General features: G+C 38.2%; 3 protein-coding genes across 3 annotated transcripts; all 3 read right to left on the reverse strand.

The window, feature by feature from the left end:
- Window positions 1-294: 294 nt before the first annotated feature.
- Window positions 295-6369, reverse strand: LOC114745812 (AP-4 complex subunit mu-like). The gene is given in 14 exon segments (XM_028933974.1): window positions 295-558; window positions 875-948; window positions 1054-1071; window positions 1074-1113; window positions 1277-1364; window positions 2317-2411; window positions 2536-2640; window positions 2754-2857; window positions 3223-3349; window positions 4005-4133; window positions 4224-4340; window positions 4576-4779; window positions 5083-5177; window positions 6183-6369. Coding segments are annotated over 14 exon segments (1353 nt in total). The 5' UTR covers window positions 6241-6369; the 3' UTR covers window positions 295-459.
- A 915-nt stretch (window positions 6370-7284) lies between these two features.
- LOC114745814 (beta carbonic anhydrase 5, chloroplastic-like) lies at window positions 7285-9927 on the reverse strand. The gene is made up of 10 exons (XM_028933976.1): window positions 9829-9927; window positions 9586-9728; window positions 9360-9403; window positions 8962-9111; window positions 8837-8885; window positions 8564-8677; window positions 8399-8452; window positions 8159-8241; window positions 7940-8045; window positions 7285-7769 (listed from the first exon to the last, which is right to left on the reverse strand). Exons 1-10 carry the CDS (start codon window positions 9848-9850, stop codon window positions 7572-7574), a joined length of 963 nt encoding a protein of 320 aa, XP_028789809.1. The 5' UTR covers window positions 9851-9927; the 3' UTR covers window positions 7285-7571.
- Window positions 9928-10566: 639 nt separating this feature from the next.
- Window positions 10567-11558, reverse strand: LOC114745808 (transcription factor bHLH30-like). Its single transcript, XM_028933973.1, has 2 exons — window positions 11097-11558; window positions 10567-11007 (listed from the first exon to the last, which is right to left on the reverse strand). Exons 1-2 carry the CDS (start codon window positions 11343-11345, stop codon window positions 10567-10569), a joined length of 690 nt encoding a protein of 229 aa, XP_028789806.1. The 5' UTR covers window positions 11346-11558.
- Window positions 11559-11576: the final 18 nt, after the last annotated feature.

An 11576-nucleotide genomic window follows, 5' to 3' on the forward strand; every position in this document is an offset into this window, starting at 1 on the left:
AACCGGAGCTATTTTAATAAGTTTAATAAAGATAAATTTTCACACACGAACTCGGTGGATGACCTTCCAGCCCTATTCAATACAAGCATGGAGGATGATCGAAGATTCGTATGATATTCTATCCTTCGCCCTCTCCTGCGATTGAAGAAAAAGTTGAAACCCATAATTTGCAGAAACGCATTCATATCATAGTGCTCCTCGGGATCTCAGTGCCTCATCCTTTAAGTATTATTAAAAAGTTTCACGGGTGATCCCCTTTATGCGACGGAGAAGCGAGAAGCAAATAGCGATGACTTTATAACAGGTTGTTGACAACAGGAGGCATAGGATAATATGAATCCAAACTGCGTAATTCACAATTTAACAAATGAATTATAAAACAACATAAAATTATCAAAAGACAATAAAGGACAGTATCGTTTGTCTTTTTCTTTCTTTTTTTTTTGGGGGGGGGGTTCATCATATCCGAGCAACGTAGGAATTTGCCTGCGTAACGTATCTCACCCAACGATAAGGCTCCGAAGCTCGGGATTTCTTAGCTATCTGCAAGTATTTTACCTGCATCAAAGAAACATATCAAGCACTCAGCACCTTCAAACGTACTCTGAGACAGACGAAACCAGCAATTTTTAGGCTTGGAATAGCACAGGCAATAGTGGCATTTATAGTTTCACCGGTCCAAGTCATTGCAGAATGTAGACCATTTACCCAATCAGATTTTTCCCTTTGGAGGGGAGAGAGAGGTTGAATTCATGAAAATAACATTCCCATTCACAGAGTCCACAACTGTCAAGATACTAGCCTGAAACCCAACTGATCTACAATCGGGGTACTGAATCTTGGTAATATAGAGAAGCTGATAAAATATGTTTACCTGAAGCCGTGACACATTGTACATTGGAATGGTAAATGTCATGCTGACAGGTCCAGACTCCTTTGTTATATTCCCTTTTGAACAAAATATTATACAATTGTGAAGATCAAACGATAATTAAACTTAACAAAAGGCAAACTACTCATTCTACGCATCAAGCAATTAAAAAAGACAAGTACCATGCGATTCTTGAGAGATGTTAGCTTCGCACGTAGTGTATGCTCAGATCCACCGACAATCTGTTTGGTAGCACTTGTCAGTCATTATTTTCCCGAGTAAGAACTCTTTAAAACTTGCTTTTCATGTAGCAACCACGAAGTCAAGAGTGCAAAAGAATAAACTAGTAAAAATATAGATTTTCTTAACATAAATAACTTTTCAGAGATTGACAAGAAGCATTGCCTTCTTCAAACTCCACTCTAGCTTCTTATTTGCTTCCTTGAAGTCAGTTGTTTCTCCAACAGCTCCAGGGCTCAACTCAAAATTAACCCTGAGAAAATGCCAGGAAATAACTTATATCAGAAACTACAACACAAGTTAGGAGTAACACCTTTATGAGTGTCTTTTCATATGCAAAGAATTACGATTTTCCCAAGTTCTCGTCTTGGAATTTATCCAACAGGCAAAGAAAATCAGCAAGCATGATCTGCTAGTCTTTCTGACGAAGTTAAGAATTCTCTGCAAAACTACTTAATGTGCATTCTTTCAAATTCTTTTAATTTCTTCAGAGTCTAACATATAGAACGCAACACGTTGATGCAGTCTTTGAACAGTGATCTATAAGAATGGTTCCCTTCATTCTTAAAAGGCATTCTTTCTGAAATTTTTTAAATTTCATACTTAAAAAAAAAAGTTCATGCACTACATGAAACTATGTTGTCTTATGGAGGCTTCTGAAATTAATTTAAAAGAAGCATTGGCTTCTTTAAAACACATCAATTGCACCGGAACATTTTATGGAAATTAAGCTAGCATGGGATGCCTAAGTCCCATATGGAGTAGCATGGGATGTCCTCTAGAGTATTTAAGTGGGTCAGTTTCCCACCTTAGTTTTTGGGGCGGGACCCATTTGACTATTTGAGTAACTATCACTTAGTATCAGAGTTGGTAGCTAGCCTTTCCTATGGAGGACTCTGACCAACAAGGATGTCAAGTGAAGTATCGTAGGGTGGAGTGTCAAGATGTCAACCCTCCAAAAGGGACAATTGATGGAGACTAAGGTAGTATGGGATGCCCAAGTCTCACTTTAAGTAGCATGGGATATTATTTTATAGGATATTTAAGCGGGTTAATTCTCTCATCTTCGTAGCTAACTTTTGGGAGAAAGTTCTTCATCCCACTTGAGCACCCATCAACAGTAGACACAGATTTTAATCAATTGCAAATCACTGTCTACAATAAGTCTCTTTTATCCAGTGATATAGAGGAAAATGAAACAAAACCTGGTCGTATATTTGGGTAGTGGCATCTGCACCTTGACAGTGTTTGCAGTTACACTTGAACCAAATTCAGCATATATCTTAAGAATCACCTCGGCCTGCAATTGCCATTTCACAGATGTTTAGTGAGTCCTAGGTGGGAAAATGAAAATATTTGACATAAAGGATGAAGGATGAGAAGAAGATTTTCTCTTTTTGTATTCTGAAAAAAATTGATGTAACCTTGAGGGGCCCTGCTTCTTCAATTAAAGCATTAATACGAAAAGGAGGCCTGAACTCCTGAGTCATACGGTAGTTCATTACAGGAAACTCACCATCTGGTGGTATCTACAATTAGCAGTAAGAGACAACCGTTAAACTGAGTAATCAAGAGGGAGCAAACCAGAACAGTGCTTTAATGTGAAATTGGATAACCCATAAAGCCACATTTTCATACACACCAGAGACAGTGTTCTGTCCACATCAAAACTATCAAGACGAACGGACTCATGGAAATTACAGTCATCCAATATCACGGCTCCAGGACCAGATGAACTGCGATAACCTGCTATTGAAAAAGGTTTATGCAAGCAGTCATAGAAACACATGAAATTTAAAGACCTAATCAAAGAACAATATCTCCTCATATTAGAACATAATAAACAGTAATCCCCCGATTATAATCAAATGAGAGAGGTTCTTTCTAAACTTAAATGACCACATCGGAAAAAAAAAAGGGATCCAAATTACAAAAGTACAACTGCACATCATGGTATGGTATCTAATTTCCAGAACCTTTAAAAAAAAAAAAAAAAATCTCTTTACTTGTCTCTGAAATGAGGAAACAGGCAAAACCCAAAGCACAAATGTTCAACTGGAGAAATAAGCGATGAATTGGGGATGACAAAGACCCAAATAGAAGAGAAATACCGTATATCGGTCCTTGGCCCCTTCCTATGGCAAGGTCATCATTAAGAGCTAATCGAATTTCAGGATTGCCAGTAAGATAGCTTTTCATTTGTATGGTGCCATCAATTTCTGAAGTCAGTATGTATCCCTAAACAAATCACATATAATGTGTTAAAATGACTAATAAAATATACGACAAGCAAACTATTTGACATTGCAAATGAAATAAAGGAAACAAAAAGGAAGATTTAACTAGCACACACCATTTATCAAGAAAAAATTGTTGCAACAAGACTCATAATACTGCACTTCAACACCTCGCCACTCAAAACCGATCCTGGAGGGCTGCGAAACTAAACACTGACTAGCCCTACACATACTTTGATAACTTATTCTGCAGTAACTAATATCTTAACAAGAATAAAACTTTTCAGGCCAAAAAAAAAAAAGGAAAAAAACTACAAAATCATGCAAAACATTATCTCAAAATATCTAGCAATATAACCCACTTTGAGATGCTAGCTACAGCTCTTAAAAGGGTAAATCATCAGAGCATCAGGAAAGATATAAAATAATGGATGAAAGGGCCAAGCCCTTCCATTTTACATTAAATCAAACAGTCTGTAAATAGATATCTTGTTAAATTTGATCGCACTTAGACTAAATATTTCTATGTTTTTGTGGAACTTTGAACAGTAACTATTCAGGCAATATTTCAAACACTCGTGAGTTCAGACAGATGAAACAAAGCCAAAATAATAATTATTATGGATTCGAAGTCACATTATGATACATGTACTCACACTGGAGCTAAAGGTGATGCTGATTTTCTCAATTACGTCAACAAAGATTTCCTCCCTATTTCTGCCCCCAGGCTCTGTAGCTATAACTGATTTTGTGACAGCTATTCCTGGCATTCTTTTAGCCCTTTGCTGAAATCAATCAAATTTGAGGATTACTAGCATAAAGGGTGCAAATAATGATTATAAATAGAATACCATAAAGTTCCTTATAGAGATTACCGCAAAAATTGCAGCAGGTTCGAGAGGTGGCAAACGAGGAGCATCAACCACAAGTGGCTCATTGAAAACATAGGATTTTAACACCTCTGTGGATGTTGTTTGGACATAACCAAAGTCCTGGAAAAGAGAAAGTCATCAACTTTGATGTTAGCAAGGATTTCAAGGGGGAACTATACTTATTCACAACTCATCTTACAATAGCAGTAAAGCCGTATCATAGTTTGTGGTTGGGCCCTTTTCATTCTTTTCCGACAACTTTAGGTAGGTTTCACATTTCCATAACTGCCAGATCCATTTGGTGCAATTAAGAATTTAATAAAGAATCAGATAAAAAAGAGTATACGAGACTCACAATGACTTCATCAAGCAACTCATATACAAGCACAAAGTTCTTTCGTAATGTGTCTTCATTGAGAACTCCAAGGTAATCTTTAATAACACGAGCAATCCTTTGTAAAAGCTCTAAGGCAAAGGAAGGTGATATATTAACCCTTGTGGTTGCAACAAACAATAGTCCAACAACCTTCACATGGAAGTAGTTCACACCATCCACATTCTATCAACACAGAAAAAATCATGCATAAGTCGACATTTTATACCAGATAAGCAAAAGCATAGTGTGAGTGTGTGTGTATTCATATATTGTATAAAGGTTGAATGCATGAAAACATCAAAACACATGCCTTTCAAGGCACTTTCATGTTTGAGGATTAAGATTTAATACTATCAAAACCATCAGAGTCTACGAAGGCAGAATCTATCTCTTCTAGATTTTACATTCAACTGTTTTCTACTCATCAGATATGATGGTAGTTTAAACTTTAAAATGCACTTCCTGCTTCAGGAAAATAATACCTACAAAGACAGGTGGTGCCTCCTCCTGCCCATCCTCTTTCCAAAACTTTACTTTTCGGAAGAATATCTCTGCACTTCCATTTTGCACATCTCCACGATCTGCCAATTGCAAGAAATAGGCAGCCATAACCATTTAGGATTTGATAGCAATATTCTCAAAGTATTAGGATAGGTATAAGTAAAGAACTAATAAGAACTTTTGTATGATAACATACTCATAATTAGTCATATTGTTCTTAACTCCACTACGTTCACTATTTACAATAGCACTTGCACAGTATAGGTGACCGTATCTTCATATCTCATGCAGCATCATAGTTTAATACCATAAGATTCAATTTACTAGTTCAAGAACACATAAAATTCCAAGCAGCTTCAATCAAAAAATGAACATAAAAAAAAATATTGTGCGACATCTGATAAAGAAGAGAAAAGATAAACCAAGAGGCATCTGCCAAAAAAAAAAGAATCACGGCAATTTCATGAATTCCTAAACAACCTTGTTGCTGGCGTTAGTAAAATGACGTCCAGATTCGTGGGACGCTAGACTCGGTATGATGATGACTCTTTGTCTAGATAACACAGAATGCACATTCAATTCCAAAAAGTTGTGCCATAGTATATTGACAGAGCTTAAATAACATGCTGAGGGAAAACTATACAACAGATTACACCAGTTATCAATCCAAACCTCATTCTTCTCTTGAAGTGCATTTCCACAAGCAATTCCAAACTATGTCAAAACAAACTAATAACCGGCGGTTTCCATTGTATTTGATTTCAAGGAAGACAGCAAGCTTTGAGTTTTTTTTTTTTTTCAATCTTCCAGAGAAGTGATTAACTTAAGAAGATAATTCAAGCAAGATCTGGAAGTATAAACTGATATTTTTCATAAAAGAAGCTCATTATGGATCGGCAAGTAAAAACAAAGCCAAAAAAATATGAAAAACTAGAACGAGAACGTAATAAATACTTAGAAACGAAATTTATAATACAGTTTAGAGAAAACGTCGGATTGAACGGCATTAGATCCAAGAACAATGTATTCTGGAATACAAAATCGGGAAAGGAAAAGTACGTCCATGTGAGAGAGGAGGAGCTTACAGTCTCGAAAGACGATGTTATCGCCACGCTGGGACAAAACGAAGAACTGCGAGATCATGACTTCTTCGGCGTTAGTTCACGCAGGGTGCACGGTCAGCTGCTGCCTTAGCTATGGCTAGCTGTTTTCCTTTCCGCTGACGGGCGCGTTGCTGCCCGTGTTATAAAAGGATTTTCTCCCAGTCACACCCGCTGAGACAATTGCAGTGTTTTATTTTTCCCTTTGTGAAAATTCCTTCCCGTCCCTCGTAAAAAATTTCTTTTGGCAGTTAACTAAATCACACACATTTATTATTACATCCGGTCCTAATTATAAGATTTATTTAACTAATTTTAAGAGATTAAATAACTAAATTGAACTAGTTATTTGTTCTAAATAAATGTTGTCTTTATTAAAATATCCTTGTTAATCAAGTGTATTGACTAGAACTGTAATTATTAGAAGGACTAGAAAAAATTGAGTAAATATGAGAGATAAAGTGGATTGGAGTCTTATATTTAAGACCAAAATAAAAGTCAAACAAGGTGTTGTATTAAGGATCGGAGGTAGTATCTAAAGATTTCTAAAGGATTTATAGTGAAAGTGTTTAAAATAATTGATAAAAATTAAGTAGCCTTATGGGGATGATATATTAAATTAAAAGAACAAATCATATAATTTGTAGACGACAAATAATGCAATATAAAAGTTAAATCACTTTATATTAACATTGATTCGTTTTTTATATAACTTAGAGTATCTTTAAATCACTTTGAACTTGAAACTAATCTCTATCAGATCAGGAATATTAAGGTTAAAGTACTCCTAATAAATGCGTTGTTCAGAATATTCTCCTCCTTATAAGATGAAACCACTTACCATTTTAATTAACAATTTATTATTATATTGACATTAATTGTTAATAGTAGCAGTGATGACCATAAATAATTAAATATGCTCTGGGCATTCATCCCATAAACTCCTTTCCTAATGATTCATAATTATAAAAATACTAATTATGTATAGACATATTTTGAACTTTGAAGAGACTCTAATTCTAGTAATGAAAAGCCAGGTCCCTTCCCTCCGAGTGGGGGGGGGGGGGAATTAAGAAGGTCGGTAGGCTTTGATGCATCCGAATTTTTCATCTATATTATTAAGTCCCTTTACAAAACAAAAAATGAATAACATTAAATTCTTATTTTCCAATGGCTTTAGAGTAAGGCACAGAGTGGTATTAAGTGTGTAGTGGTTTGTCTTGAAGTGGGGGCTAATTAGTTTACAAGTTTTGTTATCGAGAAAGGCGATGCCTTGAACAATCAGCAGTAACATGTGGTAATGAGGATGTGGCCCAAATTGAGTCTGATGGCCAACATGAGGACTTCTTGGACACAATGAACAACGCCCTAACATCAACACCAAAATTCTTGGTCTTTAACACTATAACTGCGTTCTTTAACATTGCATCCTCTCCAATCAAGTGTCCATTTCTCAAAGGAGCAATTTGAAAAATCATAGTATCCTCCATGAAGAGAAAGCAACTCCTTTTTCACTCTTTCTTCTATCCAAGGGTAACTCAGCAAGTTCAATAGTGATTGGTTTAGAGACTCCTGCAACCATTCCATAAACATTCATTTGAGTCAGTAACAGAGCCAGTACAATTCAAGCAATTTGGCCAAGTACTGAAGGAGAGCCAACTCTTTCATGCACTTCTTGCATAGAATTGTGCGCGTAAAAACCAGTGCCTATGTATGAATTTTTCTTGAGAAAGATTATATACCTTCTCACAGAATCTGCATCGCATACCAAAGCCAAGATGAGCTGTGGCAGCTTTTGTCCTCGACTTGGCAACTTTCCCATTAACAACCCATTTGTTAATGAAGCTCCTGGGGCAAACGTTAATTCTATGATTTTATTTGCTAAACGTAAACCAGAACTCCTGAACGTTCATTTTCTTTTTTCTTTTTTTTGGGTAAGAGATAATTTTGATAAAACAAACCTCGATTCGACGTCTTCTTGTATATTCATCAACGTTTCAATTCCAGCACAATTGCTATGACCAACAACTAGAATATTTTCAACCTGAAAATGAAACTAAACATTTTTCAATCACGCAGTCATAAAGGGAGAGTGCTTCATCCTTTGCTCTATAGATCATCTAATTCCAGAAATTTATTCCTTTTTGAGATATATCTATAGTCTCCATCATTTAACTTTACTCTCTTAGTAGATAACGTGCCTTGAGAATAGTTACAGCAAACTCAAGAGCAGCATTACACTCAGTTGCTCCATTCTGCCCAAAAAAGCAAAAGAAATATATTACATGAGGTCAGGATTTAGACTAGGTTTGAGACAATGGGCAATCATCTGACCGCACAAAATTCAGAAGCAACGATTGAAGCACCTTCATGGGAGGAACAAGATTGGCGATGTTACGTATCATGAAGGCATCTCCAGGTTGAAATCCTAAAATGTTAGAGGGACATACCCTAGAGTCTGCACAAGCAATTACCATGAACTGTACTGGGATTTGTCAGTTATGAATGAACCTTCTCTTAGTTTAACTACTAAAATATGGAGTGACGTAGCATTGAAGAACTTCAGAAATTAACCAAAAACAAAACAAGGAAGACTATAATAAGTAAAACAAATGAACTCTGGAAACATGTGTTACCACCTTTGGAGACTGAGCTTCAGCAAGAGCTTGAAAATGCTCCAACTCTTTCCTGTCTAAATGCAACTTAGCTCGTAAGATACTTCACAGAGATGACAAAGACCAAATGCCAACTGACCACTACTCACAGGTATTTTTGGTTCTTGAAACTCAGAAACCTCTGTCTCATCACACCAAATAAGTCCTGTCTATCATCATTTTCAACTGTGGGACCAAGGTTTGGGCCGTTATACTCTTTACTGAGTCCAAGATAATTTGGAGCAACTGGTTGTTTCTCCCTAAAGAAAGGGAAAATAGCAAGTGAATGAAAGTTCTCTAGCCAGGATACTTGGTTAAAATAGCCGAATTCGTTGCAGTTTATAGCGACAAATAAAGCTAGAAGGGTAAGCCTTTCTTCAAACAGCAGAATAGCTCACAATGTTATAGAGCACGAGTTCGAATTTTTAAGCGAGCCCAAATCTTAATAATGTCACTTTTCAAGTTGAATTTCAATCCATGTTAGCCGGTGTTTCAAAGCCTGACTTACTTTATCGAAGGCGAGAGTGCTGCTTCACTTCTTGCCCTTTTCGCCTGAACACCCAGCAAGAGCGGGAAAAAAAAATCAGCTAGGAACAAAACGAAGAACAAAAGAACCATGAAGAAAGAAACATTAGATCAACAGGCTGATAGCTTATCATCAACAACAGATAATTGAAACAGTTTGGCCTTCAATTATAGAAGCCTAAGATCAGGACGAGAGGGAAGAAACTGACGAAGTTAGGGCGAGGCATTGTTCTTGAGAAACCCAGGGATAAACTGTTTGGAGTCGAAAAGGGTGAGCACAAAGAGGAGTCCCCATGGACAGACGAAGCCACAAGAGCAAACGTTGATCGGACAAGTGAACCAGTTTTGGAGCCTGCATTTACCAAGTATACAAATTTCTATCATTGGTTTGATCTGTTTCTAGGAAAACTTCTCTTAACTGTAGAACTGCAAAATCCAGATTGGTAACTCACGGTCACGGATCAGCCACACCATCTCTTCTCTTCCTGTCTACAGCAGCCTACACCCACATCCTCACGCCGTGTCCATTTTTATCTCCCAAAATAAATTTAATTTAATATTATCTTTTAGTGATAAATCATTTGGATTTTATTATGCGCGCGTTTCTTGAGACGAAAGTTAGTTGAATGGAATTGAAGATGCTCAATTATATAGAATAGACGAATAGACTTATCCAAGTGTTCCGCGTCACCCACAAATAGTTATCCCATTATATGGGACATCCTTTCCAGACCCGGCACGACATCAACTACCTTCTTATGTCACTTCATCGTTGGCACCATTATCCATTCGACTCTTCTTTTTTGGATATTGCTATCACAACTCAGGTACCCACATCTAATCTTAAACTATTCTCCATTTTGATTCTTTTTCTTTCCTTTTTTTTTTTCGGATTGCTATGAATCATGATGAATATGATCGTTCGAATGAACTGTTAGGTTTCCGCATATGCTAGCTATCCAACTTCGCTTTTTAACTTTTACATAATATAATCCTCCAAAGAAAAATGAAGGGAGGCACTAGAGGAAGAAAACACACAGATGGTCTGAATTCTCAGCTTTTACTGATTCGATCCTATGTCTGCATTTGATTACATGTTCGCAGTCCCCAGCAAGAAGCCGCTTTGGCCCTCACTAGGTAAGCCGTGACAATGTCGGGCCCGTTTTTGGCCCAAGGACATTCGGCCCAATCTAGACCCCACGAGGGCCCGATTCTACTACAGCTGTCAAAGCCCGTTCCAGTGCCCCAACCTCCTCTTCTCCAGCAGTCCATTGGACAACCACCACACTCTTGGTTCGCCCACCAATGGTCATCATCTCGGCTCGCACCGCCTTGGCCCGAACGGAACGGATGGCCTCCTCTAAATCACGGTTCAGATTGGGCCGGTCCTCGCAGCAGAGCGTGGCTTTTACGAGTTTCCTCTCTCCGCCTCCGTCGCAGTAACTCACAGTTGCCTCGTCCGACTCTCCCGGGAACGCCCACTGCTCCGAGTCTCCGGGATCCGACCGAGATTCTCCGCTGATGGTGCTGCCCGACGAGTCTCCGTCGTGATGGCGCGTCACGTCATCAGCCTGTTTCCTCAGCTCTTTGACGTGTCGGACCACCTCTGCCAGCAACGACGCCTTGTCCGACTGCACCGGTAAAAACATTGTTAAAATTACTAGAGAGACCTCGAGTATGAGGGACTGAAAGGGAATAAGGAAGGAGCAGGAATATTCACCTTTACGGCGTTAGGGAGGAGGGAACGTAGAGTGGAGAGGTGGGCGTTGATTCGCTGCCTTCGTCTCCTCTCAGCTTCTCTATGGCTCTTGCATGCTTCCATCGACTTCCTCTCAGACTTTGATGTGGCGCTCAGAATTGGTTTCCCGTTATCCAATTCCACGGACTTGATGGATGAGCTGGGTTCCTGAGAATACGCACTCTGATCTAACCAGCTCTCAAACCCATAGAAACTCCTGAAAGGAAGCATCTTGCTTGCTTCTGTCGAACGAGAGGGATGCGATATGGGAAGAAACGCAAACGAGCACGTAGAGGTAATGCGAAGTGAAAAGTAGAGAAGGTCTAGGACGTAAGGCGTGATGGGCAGCTTTTGGGGCGGAAGAGTACGTACATGGGAGACACAGAGAGTGAAAAGCAGAGGGAAAAGGAATAGTAATAAGGAGCGAAGAGAAGACAAAGGTAGAAGAAGTTTGAACTGTAG

Source organism: Neltuma alba, unplaced genomic scaffold, assembly GCF_004799145.2.
Source record: "Neltuma alba isolate B1F8T4 unplaced genomic scaffold, ASM479914v2 tig00004831_pilon, whole genome shotgun sequence".
In the NCBI taxonomy this organism is placed as follows: Eukaryota; Viridiplantae; Streptophyta; class Magnoliopsida; order Fabales; family Fabaceae; genus Neltuma; species Neltuma alba.

Bases quoted from the DNA above. Each gene is read 5' to 3' on its own strand.
- LOC114745808 (XM_028933973.1), bottom strand. From the start codon at position 11,345: ATGCTTCCTTTCAGGAGTTTCTATGGGTTTGAGAGCTGGTTAGATCAG. The intron at 11,008-11,096 runs GTGAATATTCCT...TTACCGGTGCAG, and splicing joins TCCTCCCTAACGCCGTAAAG to TCGGACAAGGCGTCGTTGCT.
- LOC114745814 (XM_028933976.1), bottom strand. From the start codon at position 9,850: ATGGTGTGGCTGATCCGTGACC. The intron at 8,046-8,158 runs GTTTGTTTTATC...CGTTTGCCCCAG, and splicing joins CAAGAAGACGTCGAATCGAG to GAGCTTCATTAACAAATGGG. The intron at 7,770-7,939 runs GTATATAATCTT...GAATGGTTGCAG, and splicing joins GATGCAGATTCTGTGAGAAG to GAGTCTCTAAACCAATCACT.